The sequence below is a fragment of the Mauremys reevesii genome, linkage group 3 (assembly GCF_016161935.1).
Source record: "Mauremys reevesii isolate NIE-2019 linkage group 3, ASM1616193v1, whole genome shotgun sequence".
NCBI classification, from domain to species: domain Eukaryota; kingdom Metazoa; phylum Chordata; order Testudines; family Geoemydidae; genus Mauremys; species Mauremys reevesii.
The window spans coordinates 191,611,363-191,639,226 of record NC_052625.1 but is presented as its reverse complement, the minus strand read 5'-3'; the positions used below and the strand labels follow the sequence as shown (position 1 = coordinate 191,639,226).

The 27,864-nt window shown below is 41.4% G+C and overlaps 1 protein-coding gene across 5 annotated transcripts in view; it reads left to right on the top strand.

Moving 5' to 3' along the window:
• ITSN2 (intersectin 2) overlaps nt 1-27,864 on the top strand; it is a 123,538-nt gene that overhangs the window by 44,545 nt on the left and 51,129 nt on the right. For all 5 annotated transcript variants that reach the window (XM_039532534.1, XM_039532531.1, XM_039532532.1 and 2 more), the window contains exons 8-18: nt 1,191-1,333; nt 6,906-6,969; nt 8,827-8,964; nt 9,067-9,152; nt 10,231-10,493; nt 11,676-11,825; nt 12,936-13,076; nt 14,819-14,906; nt 15,563-15,702; nt 22,087-22,223; nt 26,565-27,025. In XM_039532534.1, the coding sequence (XP_039388468.1) occupies nt 1,191-1,333; nt 6,906-6,969; nt 8,827-8,964; nt 9,067-9,152; nt 10,231-10,493; nt 11,676-11,825; nt 12,936-13,076; nt 14,819-14,906; nt 15,563-15,702; nt 22,087-22,223; nt 26,565-27,025 (1,811 nt within the window). The remainder of the gene's footprint in view (nt 1-1,190; nt 1,334-6,905; nt 6,970-8,826; nt 8,965-9,066; nt 9,153-10,230; nt 10,494-11,675; nt 11,826-12,935; nt 13,077-14,818; nt 14,907-15,562; nt 15,703-22,086; nt 22,224-26,564; nt 27,026-27,864) is intronic.

Here is a 27,864-nt window from a genome sequence, read left to right as displayed (position 1 = left end):
AAAAAGCGCTGTCAGAAAGAATGGAATGAAGCGGTGTTAAATAAACAGACAAAACATACAATCCAAGAATTAGGTGTTATGGAAGCTATGTCAATATTGCAACATGTTCTTTTCTGAGGAAGTTGTGTGTACAAAAGTTGTCTAAAAGATTATCTATTGCAAACATTTATCTCTGAGGTCATTTTGCAAGTAATTGAGATCATAAATCTTTGTGATCACCTTCCTTATTTGTTTGTGCCAAAAGTGTTTAAAATAAAAGTTTGGTCTCTTTGGCTGTGTCTATATTATCTCCCCTCCCCCCAAGAGTTCCTCACTGTTGCTACAGCCAGATAGCTCCACTGTAGTACTGCTGTAGCAGGGCTCCAGGCATCTAATGATATTTTAATCATGATGTTGTCTAACATTCAGAGCATGTTTATGCAATGTAGTGTTTTGAAAGGTTTAGTATAAATCAGCACTCTCACTCTTGCTACATTTAATGACTCTGAACCAGTGGTAGCAGCAGTGCAAAATTTTAGGGGGAAGAAGTATAGTTTAGGTGAGGCTTTTTGGTTTAGGGTATTGGCAGCAAGGAGTGACTTTAGAAGTTGCAGATGTTCTGTTTTGGAGGTGAGTCAGTTCATTGGTTGAATTTTTCATACATAAATGATTTCATTTTTTGATTTAATTCATGTCCTCACTTAAATTTGCTACTCAGTCATTGTCCCTAGTTCTCAGAGTCCTGCTGTAGGCTTTTTCAGGTCTTGGGATGTGTTCCCCCTGCCTTCCAGAACTATTGGATTTTTATTAATATGTCTTGATTTTTTTCCTCCATACTTTTCTTAAATACTACTCGGTACAAGTTCTTCAACATGTTGTTTGTAGACATATTACGTGAATGCAAAGACTGTTTTCCAATATGTTCCATTTTTCATTTCAGTGCTCTAAATAAACACTGTGTGCTACATGTAATAAGCATGTAATTTCTCTATTTTTAGTTGCATAATAAGTTGAAAAACAGGGTTTTAAAATTCTATAATGCTTTTGTTATGATAGAGAGCAGAGACAGGATTGGGGCCTCCTGCTGAGTGCTGCACAAACCAATAAGAGGAAACAGTTCCTGTTCCAGGGAGCATATCATCTAAAGCTTGTTTATTAAACAATGGAATTTAGCATAATGTATTTTTGTCTTTTTAACATTTATATTGCAGTTCAAATTCTTCCTCCACCACTTCACTAACTGGGAGTTCACCTAAGACTGGATCTTCAGACTGGGCAGTTCCTCAGGCCTCCAGATTAAAATACAGGCAGAAATTTAATAGTCTTGATAAAGGCATGAGTGGATACCTATCAGGTTAGTATAGCATTTGGACTGAAAGAAACAGTTTTTTCTAATTATTAGAACCTAAAAGATTAATGATGAAATCCTTTGAAGTTAATCTGAATTTTACAACTGACTGCAATGAAGCCTAGATTTAATCCTAAATAACCATATGTTTTTCTAAACGTTTGGTCTGAGTCTTACCGAGACACAAACTGGCTTATAAAAGTGTCGCTATATGGGATAACTTGTTGTTTAGCTTTTGTGTGTGTGTTAAATTAAAAAAATTCCTATATTATGCTACACAAGACAATCTCAGTTTACTAATCTGTAAACGAAAGTTTGGGTATGTTCTGCAGGTCTGCCCTAAATTTGAACTTTGCTGGTTTCAAAGTTTGTGCTTCAGATTCTCCTAACCAGCTGGCCTCATCTTTACTCTGCTCTGTTGTTTTGGGGGATATTTTTCAAAACTCCCCCAGTCAACTGAAACTTTTTTTAACAACAAATGTAGTATTGCACACCTAATTTTGTTCTTGAATACAATTTCATACAATGAGCCAAGAGCAAATATTTAAAGGGCAGAATTGTGTTAACATCTCTTTGATGTGAAAGGCTGTTTTTTGTTGGTTTGGGGGGTTGGTGGGTAGGTGGGTAAGTATATCTGTTGGGGGATGAATAAATAATACTTTTCTTTTTGACTTTTAGCGGTCATCCCTAAAGGTCTATCAGACATGCTACAGCCTATATATTAAGCACTCTTGTGGTTTAGCTGGCTTCTAACCCCTTTAAACTCCTCTAATGGTACAGAAAAGATGAGACCTGTCATTTTAACTAAAAGCTCTTCTGTGTAGCAGTTTTCAGTCTGATTCAGTTTTTGCTTCACCTTGCATGTGTGCTTCTGTTAATCAAGAGTGAAAGCTATGCTGCCATCTTTGTTATAAGGAAGAATACTCCTAACAAAGAAGAAAATAGGCTGCAGCTGTTGGCAACAATGTACTGATTATTTTGCTCCATTGTATTGAGTAGAGCTCAGCCTGTATACCTTTTGCTGAGAGACAAGGTGGGTGAGAGAATCTCTTCTATTGGATCAACTTCTTTTGGTGAAAGAGAAGCTTTTGAGCTCCACAGATCGCCAACAGAAGTTGGTCCAATAAAGGATATTACCTTACGCACCTTGTGTCTCATATCCTGGATCAACACATCTACAATGCTATTTTTTGCTGATTCATTCTGTCATATTAAAAAGAAAGTATAGTTCAATTCTAGTATACATTTATATTGGATATGAAAGCAAAAGATACTTTAGAATTCATAGACTCTTGGTGGAGAACATTCAATAAAAAAAGTATATTGGAGTCACAGAGGTATTCATAAGGAAACCAAAAAGTTGAGAAGGGTCAGGTTGAGGGCAGAATATGACTAAATAGCTAGGTATAGGAATGTATTGGGGGCAAAAAAAAAAAAAATCTTTTAAAAATCCCCATAACCCACCTGAAACCCAATTGATGCCAATAAAGTATGCAATACAAACTTTGGAAGGCAAATATAAGTTAGAGAATGGGGGCTAAGAAGAAATTTGAAGGAAAAAAATTCCCAAATGAGGACATTAATTTAAAAAAAAATAGTGATTTTAGAATAAGAAAAGACACATGAAGCAAGAAACCTGTGGGTGTGTTTAATAGACCCCTAGGATGTCAAGGGCAAGAACAGAGAATGAGATTGCAGAGAAACTAAACTGCATCTTTGCATTAGGCCTTGTCTACACTACAGAGTTTTGTCAACAAAAGTTATGTTGCTTTAATTAAACCACTGTTGCATGTCCACAGTAGCTTCTTGAGTCAGCAGAGCGCATCCACACTAGCAGCTCTTTCATTGACACAAAGAGCAGTGCACTGTGGGTAGCTATCCCACTATGCAAGTGGCCACAAGGTGCTTTGGGAAGGGTTTGCAATGCCTCATGGAGCAGGTGCAGCGTCATATGATACAGGTTTGATCGTTTAATGGGCATCCTACTAGATTGCCAGCTGCTTTTCAACTGAAGTGTATGTGGGGTGGAGAGAGTATGACAGGGAGTGTGTGGGGAGGGGGCGGGGGAGAGACAGAATCACTGTGTGTTGGGGAAATGTCTCTTTAAATTTAGACATGCAGACTTTAAGTTCAGACAGCAGCCTGAGCAACCAATCCTGGGGGAGGGCAACACTTCCCCCCCACCCCCAACCCGCCTATCAGCCCCTGGCTCTGGATAGCACAGCAGTCTCTAGCAATCTCTCCCCAGCAGCAGCAGCCCACTGCCTGCCTGCCAATTCCACATTAATGGTTCTGTGATTCCCTCCGAGTTCGCCCACAGCCACCTCAGCTACTGGGAGCAGCATTCTCAGCAGCTCTATGAACTCTCCACGCTGAGGAATGTCAAAGCTTTCCAGAGCTTTAAAAGGACAGCGGTGCATGCCTGCAGGGCAGCTGAGTTCAAAACAATGAGCAGAGCAGTCACAGTGGGCATTGTGGGATACTTGGGGAAGCCAGTTATGTCAACATAACAAACAGCAGCATCTACATCAGGGGTGGCCAACTTGTGGCTCCAGAGCCCCATGAAGCTCTTCAGAAGTGAATATGCGGCTCCTCATATAGGCACCGACTCCGGGGCTGGAGCTACAGGTGCCAACTTTCCAATGTGCCAGGGGTACTCACTGCTCAACCTCTGGCTCTGCCACAGGCCCTGCCCCCACCCCACCCCTTCCTGCGTCCTCCCCTGAGCCTGCAGTGCCCTCGCTTCTCTCCCCTCCCTCCCACGCTCCTCCCCCCCTGCATGCCATGAAACAGCTGATCAGGAGGTGCAGGGAGGGAGGGGGAGGTGCTGATTGGCTGGTGGGCGAGAGGTGTGGGGGTGGGGAGCAGATGGGGGTGCTGCTGACATATTACTGTGGCTCTTTGGCAATGCACATTGGTAAATTTTGGCTCCTTCACAGGCTCAGGTTAGCCACCCCTGATCTACATTGATGCTTTGTCACTTTAACTTTGCCTCAAAAAGTTTTATGCCTCTCATTAAGGTAGTTTTATTTTGTCACCAAAAGTAGCTTTGTAGTTTGTACACCTCCACTGTTTTGTCAGCAAAAGTTGCCTTTTGCTGACAAAACTGTGTAGTGTAGACAAGGCCTTAGTCTCCACACTGGATTATGGAGAAACAAGCAGTTTTTATTTCTATAGTGCCTTTAGGGTTGCCAACCCTCCAGGATTGGCCTGGAGTCTCCAGGAATTAAAGATTAATCTTTAGTTAAAGATTATGTCATGTGATGAAATCTCCAGGAATACATCCAACCAAAATTGACAAACCTAAGTGCCTAGCTTTCATTACCTGAGGTTACTGAGCAATATCAGAGAGGGAGAAGGGTCCTAAAAGGGAATCAAACAGCTCAAAAAATTTACATCGGCTTCAGCAAGACTCTGTTTGGGCGTAACGGTCAGCCTGCATGGAACGCAGGTTTGTGACCTAAGTTCCCTCTAAACTGCACGGCCGCACAGCAGGCTATAAAGGGCTGGGCAGCCACATGGCCCTGAGAGGAGCGAGGTAGGGGGTGGATGGGGACTGGGGACGGGGCAGCAAGTTGGGGTGTGCAGGGCTGCTGCAGGCCTCTCCCCCAGTCCTGGAGCTCCTGGTGGCGGCGGGAACGGGGGGCCCCTCCCCCGGAGCTCGCTGCTGGCGGCAGCGGGGAGAGGGCTGAGGGGAGTCCTCTGGCTCCAGCCCTGGGGCAACCTGCTCCCCAAACTCCTCATCCTCAGCCCCGCCCCAGAGTCTGCACCCCTAGCTGGAGCCCTCACCCCCCCACACGCCCCAACCCTGAGTCCCCTCCCACACTTGAAACCCCTGGTCCCCACCCTCGCCACACATCATCTCCATATTGGTGCACATAATAGTCATTCCACACATGGATATAAAAAATTAGAGGGAACATTGTTTATGACCTACATTTGCAGCCATGGATAGCATTCACTTTAGTATTTTGAAGGACCAAAAGGCAGAAGTAACTGAATAACAAAAATATTCTATTTATTATTAAATACACCCACATTTCTGAATACCTGGAGGGCAGTCAGTGTTGAAGGACTTAAAAAATTGTTAAGGGATAATCCCAGTATTTATGTATCATTTAGCCTGCTGTTCTTACTGGAAAAATAATAAGGGGGCACAGATCTTACGGACTTTGAGGTTTTACAGATCTCTCAGACTGCTTGGGTTCTACAGAGTAGATGTCTTTTCACTTTTTACCCCACTGTAATTTAAAAGAATGTGCCCTAAGGGCGGTTACATTAAAAAAAAAAAAGACCCACTAGCTAAGGGGTCGCATATGATATGTATTGGGGAGTAAATAAATCTCTCCCCACCTTACTTTCTTAAAAATCTAGCCTAGCAATAGCGGCAGTAACTTGTTTAAATTTATAATCACATACACACTGTGGGCTTGAAAATTTGACTTAAGTGTTGCGTTCCAGATACGCTTGTGGGAAAGGAGGGCTAGAAGAAGAAGAGGAGCAGGTAGTGAAAACATTTAGTAAATTATTGTATGGTTCTTGATTCATTCATTTTAACATTCACGACAGCAGCAAAGGCTCTGCAGGCACCCCATCCAGGGCTGAATGTATTTTAAAAATGACTTTGTGAAATAAAGGACACCTGTAAAATGCTTTCTGTGCTATGTACTGTACTGTGTACACAGGAGAAATTGCTCAAATACATGCTTTTTTGTTTTTGTTTGTAAACAATACAAGCAATGTGCCTGATTCCCACAAATGTTAAGGGATGAGTTTTTCATACGTGCCTACATGACTTAGGAGCACAAGTCCCATTTACTTTCAATGGGATTTGTGCTCCTGAATCAGTTCGATGCTATTGAAAAGTTCCACTCAACGTTACTAAAAGAATGGAATTCCATAAAATATCTATTCAGTAGATCACCAAAGGATTGTTGTGGTCCAGTGGATACAGAAGTGGACAAGAAGTCAGTAAACCTGGGGTTCAGTTTGTGGCATTGTTACTGACTTGGTGTATCACCTTGAGCAAGTCACTTCATCTGACTGTGTCTCAATTTCTCTGTCTATAAAATGGGAACAACTCCTCTCCACTTTTTTAAGGGACTCGGATTTAAGTGTGAAAAGTGCTAAGTGTTTACTATCATTTTTTCTATAGACTGAGGGTTTCTTCCGAGCAATCTATATAGTTTGTTAGCAGGGGAAGGAAAGCAGCCCCCACATTAACAGTGTTAACTCTTTGCAAATAGTCAGCTACATTCTACATATAGCTGTGAAGATCACCATAAACTGTTACATTCATCTGTGGTGGGATTTTCTGAATGAGAAAAGTTGGTCAAGGACACTAATGATATTTCTTTACTTGTGATCATTGTGTCTGTGGCTTGTGTTTTTAAAAGTAGAAAGAAATAATACAGTATACAGACTACCAGCATTAATAAACCATCATCACAAACGGATGAAGTCAAATTAAGAATAAACATGGGTTGCCCCAGTGTACAACACATCACATAATATGTCTTTTGTTCTAAATAGATTTATATATGAAAATTCTTAATAGTTTAATCTGTATTTCACTAAGGATTTCAAGCAAGGAATGCCCTTCTGCAGTCAAACCTTTCTCAGACTCAGCTGGCTACCATTTGGTAAGTTTACTCACTGATTGATGAGAGGCTTACACAATTGTGGTGGGGAATGTTATCTGCTCTCTGCCATCAAGTGTTAAAGGACAAGGTCCATTTAAAAATCATACACTGTAAAACCCAGTAAACTTTATTTACCCATTTTGCTAATAATTGATTAAAACTGCACCGTTTTAAAAGTCCAGTTTGTAATTTATTATTTATACTGGACTATGTAAATCAGCAAAGTCAGTTTTGCTTTCAGGTTCGATGCTTCATTGTTTGGATTGCAAACACGGAAGAAGAGGGTTTATTTGTTGAGAAACAATAGTTTTAGGTAAAAATAAGTTCTCATTAGAATGTCAAAACAAACAAACCCCAGAGATTTTTTCAAAACTTGTCAATTTAAATTTGAACCTAAATTTACATTTTAAAAAAAAAGGGGTTCCTTCAGTCCATTAGTGGTTTGAGACAGTTGTACACAGATAGTTGTACATTGCAGTTGATTAAGGTTTGTTGTTGTTATAGTGTTGGAAACAATTACAATCTTCTGAAGACTTGGGTAATAAGCTTTTGAATTCCTGTATGTTATGGGCTGGATCTTGCCTTTCAATACAGCTGTGAGTAAGGAGTGATATATAAACTTCACCCTCTCACAGGAATCCACAGAAGCTTTGTGGATTAGATTAGCATTAGACAACCTGCTGAAGCACTGTTCCCTCCCTGCTTCCCCTTTGTCCAGGAGGTAGTCATTTGCTTCTGGCCCACATCAGCAGCAAACTGTAGTATGCCTCACTGTTGTGTGGTGCATTATGGAGGTGCAGTGAAAGTGCTATTAACCTCCTCTTTGGTGTGGAGAATTCAGAGCAGCCGTAGCCATGTAGCATCCAAGTAGGTCCTCTTCATATACGCAGTCCAAGTCACAAGTTGTCCCAAAGTCAGTAATTATCAATCTTTTATTTTGGTATTAAGGAGAGAGTCATTTTTAATATTGCCCATAGGTGGATCTGGTCAGTAAATAGAAGAAAAATCACCGTTTTATCAACTTTGTTTCTGATTTTTGTTGGATTCCACCCCACCCCGGTTAATGCTTTTTGGCCAGCTCTGAAGGACTGTTTCTACCTGCCCCATCACACTTTTCTTTAAGGGAGGCTCTTTCTGTATCTCTGTGGACAACCACATGTTGCTTTCCTTCACTCTTCAGCAACGTTTCATGTAGGAGTACGGCAGTGATACTAGTGCATATGCTGCCTCCCCATTAAAGCAGGATTTGGGGATTGGGAGTATTTAATGCTGCAGCTACCAGTTGCAGGGAGCTCTGGAGCAGCTCACCCTTGCCCCACAACTGAACTGTCTGGGGTGTTGGTAAAGAATCTTAGACTAGAGGTCACAAGGGAGGAAGGAGCCCTATATGAAGATCCCTTTTGTAGTCTCACGGTGTAAATTTAAATAATGCTTTATCTCCTGAGAAAAGAACTGAGGTGCTGTGATCTTAAGTGGCTTGAGCGTGGAACAGGGTTTTGTTTCCAGTTCTGCTGTTCACTTGTCATGTTACCTTGGGCAAGTCACTTAGCCTTTCTCAGCCTCATTTTCCCCACTTACTTACGTACTGCATAGTGATGTTGACCTAATTCATGTTTGCGAAGTGCCTTTGAAATCATTCAACAACATATGCTGTATAGAAGCCAATTCTTATTTAAACTGTAAAATAAAGTAATGTTATCTCTCATTCACTATTGTTTTTACTAAGATGAGGGATTGTTTAACAGTTCACCTACAAGGTTTATGCCTTAAGAAATTGTTCTATAATAATTAATTTCAGTTATCCCTTCCAAGTGATTTTCAATTGCACTGACGACAACATTCTCCCATTTTATTTAGGTCACTATCTGACATTGATGGAGATGGACAGCTGAAAGCAGATGAGTTTGTGTTAGCCATGCATCTAACGGATATGGCCAAAGCTGGGCAGCCTCTGCCATTGACCCTGCCTCTTGAATTGGTACCTCCTCCTTTCAGGTAAAGTGCCCAAGACAGGGAGACGTGACCTAAATCCAGAGGTAATATAAAGAATATTGAATAGCCTGAATTTAACTCCCCCAAAAATAACTTCTCTCCTAGAGGTGGAAAATATGCCGAAAATGTTAATGGAACTCTGCCATCTTGCCAGCGAATGCAAGAAGAGGAGCCCCAGAAAAAACAGCCAGGTAAGAATGAGATTTTGAGTTTGTGGTAGTGTGTAATACTCTTCTTTGAAGAATATTACATCTTTTAGAAACTAAAAAGGGGATAAGGAAGTACAGCATTACTATTTCAGGAGCTGCACTCCTGTTACCCTGGACAGAGGGAAGGTTGTCCTGATGCTGTCATCTAAGGGCAGTTAAGAAAACATCATGAATGTAAGGGTGAGGGGCTGTTTTTCAGGGGTAGGAAGTATCAGTGATATTATTATTAATGAAAGTCTTGGAAAGCTTCATGGTCGAAACATTGCAACACCACTGCAAAATTCCATGTAATTGAAAGTTACTGGCACTTGCTTTGTCTCCATATTAGTGCAGAATTTTGAACCCGAGGTAGCTGCTGTCAGGAGGGAGTAATAGAGGCTCCCTCTTGGTGGCAGAGTGTGGGCAAGGTAATCCCAGAGGCCCCTAAACTATTCCCCCCACACTTGTTTTTTTAATTCCATGTTTCAGTTACTGACCCTGATGATGATTTGTTTGCTGCTGTTTTAACAGTTTGAGTCTAAGAAAAAAATAAATGTATCCTGCCTTTTGAAGAACCCCTTATTTGTGCTGACATATGTGCTGTACAGTGAAGAATGGTTTAAAAAGATGAGCTGTCATAACTCTACTGTTTTCCTATCCAATGTCAGTATCCAAGAAAGCAACCCTCCACTAGCTTGTAAAATTTTGTTTATGTCCTGGACGGATCGAATAATTTTATGTCTATTAATGTTAAATTGTATTCTGCTTGAAACCACCAATCCTATCTAGCCACAGTTTTTTGTGGGAAGTCAATAAGTTTTACCACAGAAAATTTCTTTTTGCTGTCAGAAGTTATGAAATGTTGTCATTGTGCCAAGTTTTGAAAACAATAAGAATGGCAGTGTTTGTGAGAAGAAGACTGATACTTTAACACTGCTTGATTTAAGGTGCTTAAATTATCTGTGGTGTGATGTTCTGAGCTAGCCAATAAGAAAACATGGTAGTCATTAGCACTGTAAGAGAGGAACTGGCTTTGGACTATTCTGTGTAAAACAGTGCTAACTTCTGTGCCTTATTTTAGTTACATTTGAGGACAAGAGGAAAGCAAACTATGAGAAAGGAAACATGGAACTGGAGAAACGGCGTCAAGTCCTATTGGAGCAGCAGCAGAGAGAGGCGGAACGTAAGGCTCAGAAAGAAAGAGAAGAACAGGAGCGAAGAGAGAGAGAACTGCAGGAGCAGGAGCGGAAAAAGCAGCTTGAACTGGAAAGGCATTTTGAGAAACAACGAGAGCTGGAAAGACAAAGGGAGGAAGAGAGGAGAAAAGAAATAGAAAGGCGGGAGGTTGTTTTCTTAATTTTATTTACTTTTAATGCTTAAAGTAGTACGCACTCACACTCAATGAAAACAGTTGGTTAATCTATTCCCTTGTCCATTTGGGAACTTGTAATTTTTGTGTGCCTTTGAACGTGCGTTACCTCTAGACAAGCAGTCTTGGTCTAGTAGTTTGAACATAGGACTGAGAGCCAGTCACTCATTGAATCGTGGCTTGGGCATGCACTCCTTATGTGACTATTGCAAGTCATTTTGGAGGGGCACCATCATTTTTTGTCAGAAATGTTGTGCCTACTGTTACATATAACCCCTGAAGTTGCTAAAACTCAGGTTCGCAAGACTCTCTTGTATTCTGAACCACATTTTCTTTTACAGTTCTCTTTTTAAACCAAAAAACCCCCAACAACTGTAACCCAAAACTAGGCTCGCCTGAAGCTTGAAATTGACATTATTTTACATTCGATCCTATAACAAAAATGGGTCTACTTGGTTTGTCCACAATCCCATTTAAAATTGCATCCACTCTGTGACCAATCATGCTAAGGGCCTCCTGAGTCATTATCAGTTCCAAGCACTGCTCTCAGTTAGAGGCAAGACTATTAGAGTGAAACCAAATTTGTATCTGAATTATACATTACATTATACCCAATTATCTTTCTCCACAGTTGATTATTCTGGCAGTTTCCCCTCCAGTGGCAGTTGAGACATTCAGAACCTTGTAGGATAACATCTTCCATTCTTGTGATCGTATATGATATTTGAAATATATAAGATTGTGTTTTAAGAGCAGAATTCTTGTATGTTTTACTACTGTGCTACTCACAAGTAGAACAGAATGGCAGATTACTTTGCAGAAGAGTGTAAGCAAACCTGAATGTGCAAGGTCTAGGTCTAATTTAAGACCTGCCAGCCTTTGTAGTGTCCCCTTTGATGATATCATTTAGGATTCAAGGTGTGGATTTTGTTCATTAAATGGCAAACTATGTAGATATTGCTAAGTATGAAAATACATATATAGCTTTCATTTGTCTGTATCTCAAACACTTTTTGTTAAACTGGAAATATTTAATCTTAGCTTAATTTAGTTACAGAATGTATGTGTAGATATCAACTTCTATCAAAACTTCTAGTTGGCTTTAGAGTTTCTAAAGGGTATTGTAAATTTACAGTGATATAACTCGTTATCTGTAGGCAGCAAAGCAGGAACTCGAGCGCCAGCGACGGCTGGAATGGGAGAGAATTCGACGCCAAGATCTTCTTAATCAGAGAAACAGGGAACAAGAAGAAATTGTCAAGTTGACCTCTAAAAAGAAGAGCCTTAATCTTGAATTAGAAGCCCTGGTGAGGCACACATGATATTAAATGTATTTGAGTGATATATACAGTATTTTAAAACACTACAAGAATCTTAAAATGCACATTAAAGTGCTAAGTACAGTGTTTTATTATCAGGAAATTACCATATATACTTGATCATAAGTCGGTTCGTTTACTCCCCCAAGATGGATAAGTAAAAATGGAAAATTTTTATGACCCGTTCATAAGCCGACCCTATAATTTAGGAGTCAGCAAACTTTGGCTCCCGGGCCATCAGGATAAGCCGCTGGTGGGCCGAGATGGTCTGTTTACCTTGAGCGTCCGCAGGCACGAAGGTAAACCTAAGTAAACAAAGTGTCCTGGTGTGCCAGCTGCTTACCCTGACGGGCTGGGACAGCAACTGGTGGGGAAATCTTTTTGTGGGGGAGAAGCTGGTGGGTCAGGGGAGTAACCCCTGTGACTACCCCCACATGACCCCACCCCTAGGCAGGCACCCCCACACTCTCCCCATCCCATCCCATCCCATCCCATCCCATCCCATCTGGGGAGGGCCAGGGGAGGATGTCTCTGGCCTGGCTGGAGCTGCTCCAGCAGGCTGGGCAGTGCAGCCGCAGCCTGTTCCGGCGGGCCAGATCAGGCGGCGCAGCCGCAGCATGCTCCGGCGGGCCGGGTGGCATGGCCATAGCCTGCTCTGGGGGGTGGGGCCGGGCAGCACAGCTGCAGCCTGCCAGCCCTGGAGCTGCAGCTGCTTTCGGAGGCTGGGGGGAGAGCAGCATGGCCAGAAGCGGAGAGACTCTGGCCCCGCCTCTTCGCTTCTGGCTCTGCTGGCTGTGCTGCCTTTCCTTGCTCCCTCTGTTGCGGGGAGGGGCTGTGTCCCACCTCTCCCTCTCTATACCTATTCATAAGCCGACCCCCTTCTCTGGTGCTTCCTTTTTTTACTAAATAAATTCGGCTTATGAACGAGTATGTATGGTAACTTAGTATTGGCTCAGCAATCAAAGCAGGGTTTTTTCTAAGAATTGTTCTTAAGGTACCTTTAGGCAGAAATGATCTTTTCAGAGAAGTTTGATAGAGAAACTTCTTGTTTTGTTTTTTTACAACCTGTGGTTTAATCTTTTTTTTGTTTTTCTGTAGAGTGGCAAACATCAGCAGATCACAGGCAGACTGCAAGATGTTCGAAGCAGAAAAGAAATTCAGAAAAGTGAGCTGGAAGCTCTAGATAAAAAATGTGATTTGGGAATTGTAGAAATCAAACAGCTACAACAACAACTTCAGGTGTGTGATTTCCTGTTAAACCTAACGATCTTTCATTTCTCCTTTTGTTTCTCTTTAACAGTTGCAGTGGCATCAGTAGTGTGTCTTTATAGGAAATATTTGTGCAATAGCATCAAGGAATTGAATGGTTAGGGTGCGGAAAAGAAAACTAAGTAGAAATGGCCAGTGAATGTGGTTGAACAATGCCTATTAAAATTATTTATAGCATTAGGGAAACCAATATGTGCATTCATGATCGTTGATATTAATTTTACAAGGCAAGCAGTGAGGTTTTGACCGTAATTTCAGTACCATGTGCTAGTTTACCAGTGATTATATAGGAAGATATTTTGCGGGGTTCAATAAGATTCCTATCTGGTTTCTGCATCTTCATCTACATTTGATATTTTTAAAAAGAAGTAAAACTCCCAAAGGTGTTTTCTTGCTCTCACCTTTCCAGTGAAGGTAGTAGACCTTTGCAGCGCTCTGTCTACAATATCTGAGATGTTTTCAGATCACTGAATTAAGCAACATGTTGGAACATGTATGAAAGATGCAACAGCTGATGTTCATCAAGTCATTCCAACAATTAATTAATGTAATTCAAAAATCAACTCTGTTTTTCATTGATTGATACAAATTTGGGGGGGGGGGGGGAAGTGAAGATGGGCCCCTTGTCGCTCACGGTACAGATAAGCTGGAGACCTCTTGCTTTGCAAAACCCAGTGTCCTTTTATTTCCCTGTGTTCATTCCCACCACCATCTATATACAACTCTGTACAATTCAACAGGAGTTAGGTAGCCACCCAGGGGACAGCTGGTTCCTGTTGCTAGCTAGGAGCAGCAGTTCCTCACTCCTCCTGTTCCTCCCCACTTCTACTTCCTTCCTGCTAGCTTTATAGACTTTCCCCCATCAAGCTCACAGGTGATTCTCTTTCAGGGCTTTAATCAGCTACAGCCTGTCAGCTCCAATCTCTTCCTCATACTGGGAGCTGAGCTAGCAGGCTCTGTGTGAACAGGGGCTGTGAGTCCATGCCTTTTGGCCAGCACTCTGTTACAGGGGGGATGTTTAATTTTAAAATCTTAGGGTTTGACTTTTAATGTGAAAAATCTTAAAACTGCTTTTGCATTATTTCATCTCACTTTTTAAAAAAAAGATTTAATCTCACCTGTTCTCAAAACACACAGTTGCAGTTAGTAATAATTGATATTTCGTCATTGTGTATTGATCCTTCTCTTGTTTACACAAGGGGTTAGCACTGGTGCAGCTACACTTATTTCTAGCAATTGACTGTTGGAGCAAATCCCTCGCAAGGTGTTAAAATTGATTGATTTCAAGTATTAGAAAGTCCATACGCTAAACTAAAGGACACAGTATAATAAGTTTTTTGTTTTATTTATCAGAAACTGAAACCTATTAGTTGATGGCCAGTTTCAAAGAACGCTTGGATTTCTTTGGAAATTCACATTCTACCATAATACACAAATGTTACGCTAATATGCTTTACATTTGTTCATTCAAACTGTTTTAAACTTGTGTGTTGAAGAATATATAGTTATTAAAAACTAACTATATATTCTTCAACACACAAGTTTAAAACAGTTTGAATTTATATATAGAGGGAAAAAATTATACCAATGCACCATCATACAGTTTACTTACTTCATGTAATGTTGAAAAATTGTTTTTGTGGTTGGTGCCATGTAAAAAGATATTAACCTTTCTTAAAAATGCATTGTACCTCTTTCTTATATATCTGTAGGAATATCAGAATAAACTAATCCATTTAGTTCCTGAAAAGCAGTTATTAAATGAGAGAATAAAACACATGCAGCTGGACAATACTCCTAGTAAGTGTCTTCAAATAAACTCTTTGCTCTATATACTAGCTTTTCTTTACCCACTGGGAAGGCTACTGTCTGTGTTGTTATTAACCATCCCTTCATAGTCACCATAGATTCAGCGAGTCCCAGTGAATACTCAGAACTGTTTGTTGGACCTACTTTCTACCATTTCCTACATCTAACAACTGTGGGGAGAAATATGTTTTGATAAGAAAATAAGGCTACAGCTTTAAACATAGACAATACAGACTATAGTACAGGGAGGAATTACGGTACTTGCTGCCCAGATTTTCCTTTTGCTTACAGTCGTGTAAAATCGGGAGTAACTCCATTTAAATCAAAGGAACTTATGGAAGTTTTACACTACTGTTAAGTGAGAGGCAAATGTGGGCCGAAGTGTCTGGCCACAGGAGTTGCATCTAATCAGACTAATACAATATAAAAAGTAGATATCATACAAACTTTATTATATGAGTTGTGGTAGTGTCTGAATGCCTCAATCAGGAATCAAGGCGCAATTGTGCTAGAAGCTGTATGAGAACGTACCACAAGAAGTGGTATAAGCAAGTGGGAGTGAATGTAAATTTTAAAAAAATGGTTATTGAAAAGTATGTTAACACAAATAGAAATCATTGTAAAAGTACTTGATCTTTCCTATGCAGATACAGGAATCAGTTCAGTGAACAAGAAGTTCCTAGAAAAGGAAGAATTATGCCAAAGACTTCGGGAGCAATTAAATGCCCTAGAAAAGGAAACTGCTTCCAAACTCTCTGAAATGGATACCTTTAACAATCAGCTGAAGGTACACGCAGTCTGCAAATATATTGTCTTTAGTAATAAGCAGTGTTTTCTTCCTCATTCAGTCACCAAACTTTTATTTGCTGTCCCCCTATGCCATGCCTTTTCTGAAAGTCTCTGCCAATTTTATAATATCAAAATCAGCATGGCCAAATATCTTCTAGCAAACGTGCAATTAGAAACTAATTCAAAACTATCATTTGTGTAATTAGATATTAACACTCCCTCCCTCTTGCTTACCCCTCCTCTGCATTCATCGTGTTACAATGCCTTTCAAAGGCATACTCATTGCTCACTCTTAGGGCATGTCTACACTTACCTCCAGAGCAATCAATCTAGTGGGGGGTCGATTTATCGCGTCTTGTGAAGATGCGATAAATCGACCACTGAGCACTCTCCCGTCAACTCCGGTACTCCACTGGAGCGAGAAGCGTAGGTGGAGTCGATAAGGGAGTGTCAGCAGACGACCTACCTCAGTAAGTAGCTCTAAGTACGTTGACATCAGCTATGCTATTTTCGTAGCTGAAGTTGCGTAACTTAGACCGACTTAGCTCACCCTCACCCGCCCCCACCCCCCAGTCTAGACCAGGTCTTACTCAATGCAAGTCCTAAAATACATAAAGTAAGAGAGTTGAGGGCAGTGTTCCCTCTAATTTTTCCCACGCATGTGCAGAATGAATTTTGTTATGTGCACCAATATGGAGGTGATGTGTGTAACGAAATTCATATTGGTGCACGTAACAAAATTCATGTGGTGGGGTGGGGCCGAGGGGTTCGGAGTGTGGGAGGGGGGCTCAGGGCTGAGGCAGAGGGTTGGGGTGCAGGTGGGATCAGAGCTCCAGCTGCGGGTGCGTGCTTTAGAGTGGGGCTGAGGATGAGGGACTCAGGGCTGGGGCAGAGGGTTGGGATGTGTGTGTGGGGGGGTGAGGCTCTGGCTGGAGGTGCAGGCTCTGGGTTGGGGATGAAGGGTTTGGGGTGCAGGCTGCCCCGGGGCTACGGCAGGGAGAGAGAACTCCACCCAGTTCTCTCCCTGCAGCGGCACCTGGGCTGGCGGGGTAGAGGCACCTCTTCCTGCTGCGGCAGGTCCAGGGCTGGGCTGGTTTGGGGCCGGGAGAGTGGCGCACCTCTCCCAGCTGCGGCAGGTCCAGGACAGGCTTGGTGGGTCTGCAGTCCGGGCCACTGGTAATGGTCCACAGCTTCGGGCTCCCCAAGGGAGCCCAAAACAGCAGAGCATCTGTCACCGGCAGCCCGGAGGAGCAGCAGCAGCTGTGGGCTCCTTTCCGCTCCTCTCCTCCGCCCCTGCTGCCTGCCAGAGATGGAGGGCAGGGGCGGAGAGAAGAGCTCTCAGCCGGCCAGCTGAGAGGAGTGAGTGGGCTGGGGACGAGGAGAAGCCCTGGGCCAGAGGGCCTAGAGGAGCACGGGGAAGGGGTTGGAGAGGAGAGGAGCCAGTGCTGTGACTGCCTGGCCACAGTGCAAGTGGAGTGCCGGGCCGGCGGGGCCCCTGCTGAGTGTGGGCCTGCCACCATTATAAACCCAGCACTGTCAGTCTGGGATGGGTTGGGGCCCAGGGAGGTGCGCCTCTCCCTGCCAGAGCCCTGAGCGGAACTTAGGGGAGCTTAGAGGGAACTTGAGTTGAAGGTGCTGAGCACCTTGCAGGTTCTGTCCCTATGGCAGTACGGTTGTATAGCTACCATTTTGCAGATTGTAAATGGAGTATCCTAATTGCTTAATTTTTATTGGAGAAAATACTAAATCTGCCAGCACAGAACATGGGTTATTCACTTTTGGCAATACACATGGATGCTTGTATTCCTTTAACTAGGAGAGAGAATGTGCAGAGGGTAATTGAAGGAGGCTGTGTGATTTATATATTGTCAGTTTATCTGACAGATGAATGCAACTTTCTGACAAGGGTGTTGTCACTCTGCTCTGTTTGCTGACTTATTCATAGTGGCATTGATGTGAATTTTAGAATAAATTGTATGATTTTCCCTCTGGCTAGAGGAAGAACCAAACTGCATCTGTGGAAGAGAGCTTAAGGGAAAAAACTCTCCGAACTTTTTTTTTAATAAAGAAAACATCACCCGCAATATTGGTGCTTGCATTTAATCACGTGTGCTGCATGGCTTGATGGTTAATGGGAGCCATTCATTTATGTTCAGGGACTGCATCAACAATGTAGTCTTCTCTACAATATATTTTTTAAATCATTACATAGTTTAATTGGCTTTTTATCTGCCTTATCTTACAGTGTGAGAATATGGATGATTCTGTTCTTCAGTGCCTTTTGTCTCTGCTAAGCTGTCTCAACAACCTCTTCCTCTTACTTAAGGTTATTTTCTAATCTTTGGCTCTTTTGCTTTTAATTATTTCACAGTTTTTCTGTTTTCCCTTTCTTTTGGGGTATATTATCTCTTTAGCACTCAGCTAAAAATCTTTATTTAAAAATAAAACTTTTCAAAAACAGAATGAATATTCTTTTCTTTTCTGCTTGCTTTTAAATCCTTTCTGCTATTTAACGGCTTAAACTTACTTGCTTATAAAGCAATGCCAGAAAATACTGATGTGTATCTTGTTTGTTAATGGACTGATTTATTAACAGATTCAATTAGCTTTATTACCTAGGTACTGTTTTTTCTTTTCAGGTAAGGTAATATCCACCAAAAAAGTCTTTCCTTTTTGATAGAAACATTTACGGTTTCTTCCTGTGTCTGTCTGTCTCGATTTTGGAACCAAATGATACTATTTTTCACAGTAATCCTCAAACTCTGTTTAAGATGAGAAGAAAAATTGTTTCCCACCTATGTCAGTGCAATTCTATGGAATAATTTGCCTGTTATAGGTAATGAGGATTAGTTTGTTGCTGCAGAAACTCACTGTGCAATGGAGATTTTATTGTATTATCTTTTTTCTTATTAATTACATTACATTGACAATAAGACTTCTTAGGAAAGGTGTCAGATTTTGCAATGGGAATGCACCATTCCTAATTACTCTCTTCTGATAAATAGTCTGATAGGAAAGGCCATATTCCACCTATTCATCAATATGTGTATCTAATCCAATGTGATTCTTAAAAAAGATGAATTGTAGTGCCCAACAAATATATTAATGAACTGTTAAAGTGTATACTAGATCATTATTGCTGATGTGTTTCTTTTTGTAAATTTAATTAACCAAGCAATTTTAAATGATCTGGTGCGGAAAAGTTCATTATAAAAAGACATGAGGGAATGGGAGTGTTACATTTTAAACAAAATACTGTTAAAAGCTTTAAAAGACATAGCACCTTATGTAGCCAGAAGCTAGTATCTGGGTGTTTATGGTTTCCAGCAGTGATAAAACTATTGCATTATTTTCACTAGTGCATCAGATTCCAATTTGGGCCTGTTATCCAAAGCTCCATGCCAATTATTTCAGCCTTTGGTCTGAGCCTAGTTAGAGGAAACCCTGTGGTTTGAACTTTACTTTGCACATGACTATGTTATGTCTTAGTTATTGGATTTATTTGTTGTTTAAAAAAAAAAAAGTTCTTTCAGTCATAATTATAGAAAAGATTATATATTTCACCTATAAGTAGCAGGTTTGTATATGTATTTTTATTTTTTTAGTGACTTTCTGTTAAATTAAGTAGTGGGTAATAAAGGAAATACTAAAGCATAGTGAAGGGAAGCCTCCATCTTAAGGGATGTATGCCCAAAATTTCCAGTACTGTTTTGCGTTACTTGTAGTTTTAAAAAAAACAACAGGAGGACTTGTGGCACCTTAGAGACTAACACATTTATTTGAGCATAAGCTTTTGTGGGCTACAGCTCACTTCATCAGATGCATAGAATGGAACATATAGTAAGAAGATATATATACATACAGAGAACATGAAAAAGTGGAAGTAGCCATACCAACTGTAAGAAGCTAATTAATTAAGATGAGCTATTATCAGCAGGAGAAAAAAACTTTTGTAGTGATAATCAAGATGGCCCATTTTAGACAGTTGACAAGAAGGTGTGAGGATACTTAACATGGGGAAATAGATTCAATATGTGTAATGACCCAGCCACTCCCAGTTTCTATTCAAACCCAAGTTAATGGTATCTAGTTTGCATATTAATTCAAGCTCAGCAGTTTCTCATTTGAGTCTGTTTTTGAAGTTTTTCTGTTGCAAAATTGCCACCTTTAAGTCTGTTACTGAGTGACCAGAGAGGTTGAAGTGTTCTCCTACTGGTTTTTGAATGTTATGATTCCTGATGTCAGATTTGTGTCCATTTATTCTTTTGCATAGAGACTGTCCTGTTTGGCCAATGTATATGGCACATGATGCATGTATCACATTGGTAGATGTGCAGGTGAACGAGCCCCTGATGGCGTGGCTAATGTGATTAAGTCCTATGATGGTGTCATTTGAATAAATATGTGGACAGAGTTGGCATCAGGCTTTGTTGCCAGAGTAGGTTCCTGGGTTAGTTTTTTTTGTTGTGTGGTATGTGGTTGCTGGTGAATATTTGCTTCAGGTTGGGGGGCTGTCTGTAAGCGAGGACTGGTCTGTCTCCCAAGATCTGTGAGAGTGAGGGATCATCTTTCAGGATAGGTTGTAGATTTTTGATGATGCGCTGGAAAGGTTTTAGTTGGGGGCTGAAGGTGACGGCTAGTGGTGTTCTGTTATTTTCTTTGTTGGGCCAGTCCTGTAGTAGGTGACTTCTGGGTACTCTTCTGGCTCTGTCAATCTGTTTTTTCACTTCAGCAGGTGGGTATTGTAGTTGTAAAAACGCTTGATAGAGATCTCGTAGGTGTTTGTCTCTATCTGAGGGGTTGGAGCAAATGCGGTTCTATCTTAGAGCTTGGCTGTAGACAGTGGATCGTGTGGTGTGTCTTGGAGGCATGTAGGTAAGTATAGCGGTTAGTAGGTTTCCGGTATAGTGTGTTGCTTATGTGACCATCGCTTATTAGCACAGTAGTGTCCAGGAAATGGACCGCTTGTGTGGATTGGTCTAGGCTGAGGTTGATGGTAGGATGGAAACAGTTAAAATCATGGTGGAATTCCTCGAGGGCTTCTTTTCCATGGGTCCAGATGATGATGATGATGTCATCAGTGTAGCGCAAGTAGAGTAAGGGCGTTAGGGGACGAGAGCTAAGGAAGTGTTAAAAATGTTGGCATGCTGTGGGGCCATGCGGGTACCCATAGCAGTGCCACTGATTTGAAGGTATATATTGTCCCCAAATGTGAAATAGTTGTGGGTGAGGACAAAGTTCAGCCAGCAGGCTTGCCATGTAATTATCGGGGATACTGTTCCTGATAGCTTGTAGTCCATCTTTGTGTGGAATGTTAGTGTAGAGGGCTTCTACATCTATAGTGGCCAGGATGGTGTTTTCTGGAAGATCACCGATGGATTGTAGATTCTTCAGGAAGTCAGTGGTGTCTCAAAGATAGCTGGGAGTGCTGGTAGTGTCAGGCCTGAGGAGAGAGCCCACATAGCCAGACAATCCTGCTGTTAGGGTGCCAGTGCCTGGGATGATGGGGTGTCCAGGATTTCCAGGTTTATGGATCTTGGGTAGCAAATAGAATACCCGTGGTCGGGGTTCTAGGCATGTGTCTGTACAGATCTGTTGCTGTGCATGTTCAGGGAGTTTCTTGAGCAGATGGTGTAGTTTCTTTTGATAATCCTCAGTGGGATCAGAGGATAATGGCCTGTAGAATGTGGAGATACATGGCTGCCTAGCAGCCTCTTGTTCATATTCCAACTTATTCATGATGACGACAGCACTTCCTTTGTCAGCCTTTTTTGATTATGATGTCAGAGTTGTTCCTGAGGCTGTTGATGGCGCTGTGTTCAGCACAGCTGAGGTTATGGGGCAAGTGATGCTGCTTTTCCACAATTTCAGCCCGTGCACGTCGATGGAAGCAATCTGTGTAGAAGTCCAGTCTGTTGTTTCGACCTTCAGGAGGAGTCTACGCAGAAATCTTTCTTTTGTGGTGTTGGTAGGAAGGATTCTGTGGGCTATCTGCACCAGGCAGCTGTTTAGAGATCATTTCAAGACACACTTCACTGTACTTCTAGTCCTTAGATGACCCAGTGTTTAAGTATTTAATTTAAAATTCCCACTCTTTTTCTCTCCATCATATTTTCAGTCTCTAGCACTGGAATGACTAGACGATGCACTTTGCAAGTATAAGTGGTGGAAGAGTTTGCAGATCTGCCAGCTATTTTTGTATGCTCCTGTTTGTTTAACTCGTTCTTTCCAATGAGATTCAACATCCATTATTAACTAAAGATTGTCCCGTCCATTTGTATTAAAACTTGGATCACAAAGCATTAAAACGCCTAGTTACTTTCCTAGAAAAATGGATTTGCTTGTCAGGCCTTTGATATATTTCATTGTGTTTCCTCATTAGGAACTGAGAGAAAGCTACAACACACAGCACTTAGCCCTTGAGCAACTTCAGAGGATCAAACAAGAGAAAATAAGAGCTGTAGAAAGAAAAAGAGCTGAGCTTGCACAGAAAAAGCGACTAGAGGATGAGGCTGCAAGGTAACATGGTTGAAAATCATAAAACACCGATACTGTAGTTTTTAAAAACAAGATACTGCATAGACATAAAATCTAACTGATTAAAATATACATGCTAACTAAGAAAGCAACACTACATGAACTAAGCTTTCTGAATTTTTACATGGAATACAATGATTTCTGAAGTTCTGAATTTCCTTCCCCTTTGTACAGGGATCTCAAACACACATCTGGCCCGCGGAGCTATTTCCTGCGGCCTCCCATAGGCGTCAACTCCCCCCCTCTGCCCCTCCCCCGCCACTCCTTCCCTACCCCCCAGCACACCTGGTCCCCACTCCTTCACCTACCTCCCAGCGCTTCCCGCCACCAAACAGCTGTTTGGCGGTGCTTAGGACTTTCCAGGAGGGAGCGGGGAGGAGCGGGGACGTGGCACGCTCAGGGAAGGAGGCAGAGAAGAGCTGGGGCGGGGGCAGGGATTTGGGAAAGGGGTTGGAATAGGGGCAGGGAGGGGGAGCATGAGCTGTATGCTATTCTGGTTTATGCATCATCAACAGAACTTTTGACTATGAGTCTAATCCAACCCCCATTGAAGTCAATGACATTCTTTCCATTGATTTCAATGGGAGTTAGACAAGAGCCTAAATTCCAGTTGCAGAATATAGTACTAGTGACAAAGGATAGGTGAGAGAGAACACTGCCGGACTGAAATTACAAGGTACATTTGCAGACCTGTGTAAAGGGGTCCACTCACTGCAGGCGCACCTCCTTGTGGGAACTCTACCCTTTTAGGCTTTTTGTAAGAATCCCTAATCCAGGACAGAATCACAGGGTTTACTCTCCTCATGACCTCCTCCTTGTCTCTAGCCAACTCCCTTTCCCTCTAGGGAGTGGTTGCAGACCTCCACCTGCAGCTTCCTTCCTGCTGTCACTTCCTGGCTTTCTCATACTAGCCCAGGTCTTCCCCAGGCTGGGCTTCATCTTCCATTAGTTCTGATCAATCCCTGGCTTCCCTCCAGCTGCGACATATAAGGTTAATTGGCCCTTTCTGGCCCACATTTACCCACTTGGCTTGTGTGGGATGGACACCCCATCATAGGCTGACAGAATTTTTTTTTTAACTCATGCAATTAACAAATTAATGCTGCCAGCTAAGTGGCCAAAAATGAATGACGGTCAAAATGAGCACTGACTTTTCGCGTTACAGTTTTTAAAAAGTGAATACATTGACTTTTAATAGCACACTCTATTACTCTTCATTTTTTACTACACTTTTGTATTGTTGTATGAAAAGTTTTGAGTGGCGTGGCCCTCAGGCCAATGTACTAGTCCTCATGTGGCCCTCGTGGTGATTTGAGTTTGAGATCCCTGCCTTAGTATGTAGGAACCAGTCTGTTAACCCTTTTTAATACAACAAATAATCTATTTGATGAGAAGTGTTATTCTCAAAGATTGATGTGTCAAATAACGGGATAATCCTTTTTTGTAATTGGACTTTTTAATCTCTTCTCCAATACACAGCTTCCGTACACTCAAGATTATTTAATCACATTTTCTACCTTGTTTTGCTGTCATTGTACATCTTCTCCCTCTGCTTGAAAACTAGTTGAATGTCAGCAAGTTCCTAGTTTTAAGGGTAAAAGATTAAATTAATCCTGAGTTTCCTCTTTGCATTTCAATCCCTGATTTTATATTGGTTTCTTGCTTGATGAGCGAAAAAAATGTTCACATTTACCTATATGGAAAAGGATCCTTCCTTTTGTCTGTAAATGATCTTGGTTTTGCTCCGACCGTATTTTGTATCAGCTCTCTCCAGATCCTGTTGTCAGCCTTCTCCTACGCTCTGCCTGATCGGTCCAGGAGTCTTAAATGGCATTGTTGGCCAAAAAGTTTTTTCAGTTGTCTGGTTAGCTGGCTGCACTCACGTCACTCTGATCTGAATCTTGCCACGATCATGTTATGCCGTTGCAATGTTTACACTGGATTATGATAATGAGCTCTATGTGAGGCTACAGCTGGTGCAAAATGTGTCTGCCCACCTGTTCAGAGGCTTACATGAAAGGGGAGCATATTCATACCAAATACTCTTCTCATTTACACTGAGGTTATGCTGGGGTAACTGTTGTCAGTGAAGTTATTGGGAATTTATATTCGTGTAGAGAGACTAGAATGAGGCCAGTGGATGACTGTTTTCCAGGAATTGCACTGACTTCCTGTTTGCTACAATTTAAGGTTTGGACTTTGGCACCAGATTTTCAAAAGAGCTGAGGCACTGAGTCAAATTTTCACATGCACTATCTCATTTAGCTGCCTAAATGGGACCTGAGATCTTCTGAAAACCTGACCTCATTGTGGGTGCTGAGCACTTTTGATAATCTAACCCTGTACGAGTAGAGCCCTGTGTGGTTTAGTTACTGATTGGCTGACAGATTGCTGACACCCTTCGTTTCCCCTCCAAAAAAAAAAAAAATGTGTGGGGGAAGAGTATCATTGGAGCTAAGTTATTGGCTGAGACACTTCAAGATAATAGCAAAAACAACAAGGAGTACTTGTGGCACCTTAGAGATGAACAAATTTATTTGGGCATAAGCTTTTGTGGGCTAAAACCCACTTCATCAGATCCATGGACTGGAAAAGACAGTAGACAGGTATATATACACAGTACATGAAAAGATGGGAGTTGCCTTACCAAATGAGGACACAGTGCTAACGAGACAATTCAATTAAAGTGGAAGTGGGCTATTCTCAACAGTAGAATACTAAGGGAGGAAAAATCACTTTTGTAGTGGTAATGAGGGCAATGTAATCAGGGTATCCCATTTCAAACAATTGACAAGAAGGTGTGAGTAACAGTAGGGGGAAATTAGTATGGGGAAATTAGTTTCTGTAGTGACCCATCCACTACCAGCCTTTATTCAGGCCTAATTTGATGGTGTCAAGATAATAGTCCCTGATTTAAATGGAGATAAGACTGAGCCAAACCTGGCCATTTTCAGAGAATACTGCCAGATTCTCAGATACTACACTGAAGACTGTGGAGTGAAGAGAATATAAATCAGGGGTCGGCCTCCTTTCAGAAGTGCTGTGCCGAGTCTTCATTTATTCACTCTAATTTAAGGTTTCGTGTGCCAGTAATACATTTTAACGTTTTTAGAAGGTCTCTTTCTATAACGTATAATATATAACTAAACTCTTGTTGTATGTAAAGTAAATAAGGTAAATAAGCCCCCTAGACCGGTCAGGACCCGGGCAGTGTGAGTGCCACTGAAAATCAGCTCATGTGCCGCCTTCGGCACCCGTGCCATAGGTTGCCTACCCCTGATATAAATACTGCAATAAATTCCCACAATAACCGAAGACCAGGAATTACAACAACAAAAAATAATAAGCAAAATTTGCCAAACCAGGTATTGGTAAAGTCTTTTATGGCCATCTCTAAACGACTTTTCAATTTTCATATGTGGGATTTGGATATTGAAATGATGGGCACCCGAGAAATACCATAGATAGATTAATGCTCCATTTTCTGCTTTGTCTTTGCACATCAAGTTGAGCAGCTTTGGTCGTGGAGGCACTGAAGAAGTAGCTCTCAGGTGTGAAAGGTCAAGGAACAGTGTTTTCAGACCATAAGTCTTTCTTATTTGTATTTTATTAGTGCCTAAAATGTGCCAGATTGTGTGCACACGTGAGAAGACATGGTACCTATCCCAAGAGTTTTTAGTCTGCAGTAAAAGGGTAACAGAAATTGAAGGGGAAACCAAACAGAGGAGGGAGAGATCCTGCTGTGGGTGACAGAGGGTGGCATAGGGAGATTGGGGAACAGAGAGCAAAAGAAAATGCTAGAGGAGGAGAAAAATAAGAGGATAGTGCTGAGGCTGATTAAATAAATACTACTTTTGTCACATGCTAATAACAGCAAACGAATACCCCAGCACCATCCCAAACCATTGTCTCTAAGGTGCTAAAGGTGCAGGCACTTGGAACGATTTTTGGCATTTGTTTTTAGACACAGGTGAGATATGGCTGTTGAACAGAAGGAGATTGCTATGTCAAGTGTCAGTTCTTCTCTGCACTCTGGGTTTGGGGACTGAGCAGGGATCTGTTCTCTCTCTTCTCAACGTGGGGACCTTCAGTTCATCAAAATATTGTTGCTATGGTTAGTCAACCAGCATTTCTTCACTGTACTCTAGAGTGTGGGAGGGGGTGGTACTTTACATTTAGGGCCACTCTGTAAATTCTAGCCATGGCTCTACCACCCAAGCCGTGCGTGTGGCTTCAGTGACTCCCAGGTCACTAACTATGGTTAATCCCATAAACGCTTTCTCACTTATTTATTTATGTATTTATTTTTCCCTTGTCATTAAGGAAAGCAAAACAAGAGAAAGAGAACTTATGGCAGGAAAATGTCCGAAAGGAAGAGGAGGAGAAAAAAAAGCGATTACAGGAAGAGCGAATGCAGGAAAAAATTCAGGAAGAAAAACAAAAAGCTGAGGAGACAGCTGCCCAAGTGAGAGAGAGGGAGTTCCAGTTGCAAAAATTGGCTGAGGAGAAACATGAGGAGGAGAGGAACAAGCTAGCTGAGATTCAGCGAGAAACAGAACAACAAAGGAAAAGACAACTGGAAGAAGACAAAAGGAAGCAAGAACAGATTGCAAAAGAAGCTGAGGAGAGGCGTAAACAGCATGAAGAAGAGAAGAGAAGAAAAGATGCAGCCAACCTGCAAGAGTCAGAGAAACACACTTCAAAATTAAACTTAAATGAGAAATTTGCAGACTTGTTGAAACAGACTGAGGGTAGAAATCTTAAGCCTACGTGGAGAAGTGAAGGTAAACTTCATCTATTGATTTATTTTTTGTTAAAAATGTTCCTTGTTGTCTTGAATGAATATTGTTACTTCATATTTAGACATTTTATTGTAGAATAATGACAGTATTGTAGGTCATATGTTTAAAAATTTGATGTTGGAGACCATGGACCATATCCACAGTTGGTGTAAATCTGTTGACGTCAATTGAGCTATAACAGTTTACACCAGCAGAGGATCTGACCACAAATCTTTCAATGCTTTCAGTTAACAAATCCTGGACACTTGGAGCAGTAACATTTTGGCTTCACTGCACTTTGTCTATGCAACAGAATACTCACCACGTGTTGTGGCATGAGATGTTTGTTCATAATTTCTTTTAAAACAATTATTGATAGTCAATGAACAGGTAAGAATCCAGTACTGAGAATGAGTACAGCCTTAAAGTAACATTGATTCATTGATTAACACTGATAGAGAAATTATAGGTATCATAACCTCAGTTACTAGATGGTGGTCAAAACTGAGGTCAGCATGGCATTATGGGTAGGATATTGAAAAATGCTTACTGTTAGCCTAATTCTGCTCCCATTGAACTTGATGGTAGTTTTACTATTGACTTAGTGGAAGCTTTTTTTTTCTTTCTTTTTCTTTTTGCAAATTGTTAACCATTGTTATGGCTTTAGAGGGGGCTGGTTTAGTAGTATTACTTATAGACTTAGAGAAATTTAGAAACTGAGACTATATCAAATAGAAATATGTAATATTTTGCTGTTCTGGGCTTTTTAAGTTTCTCCTTGACAAGAATGTCATCTGGGTTGCATGCCACTCAGTATTGAGGTAGCCTTTTCTAGTCAATTT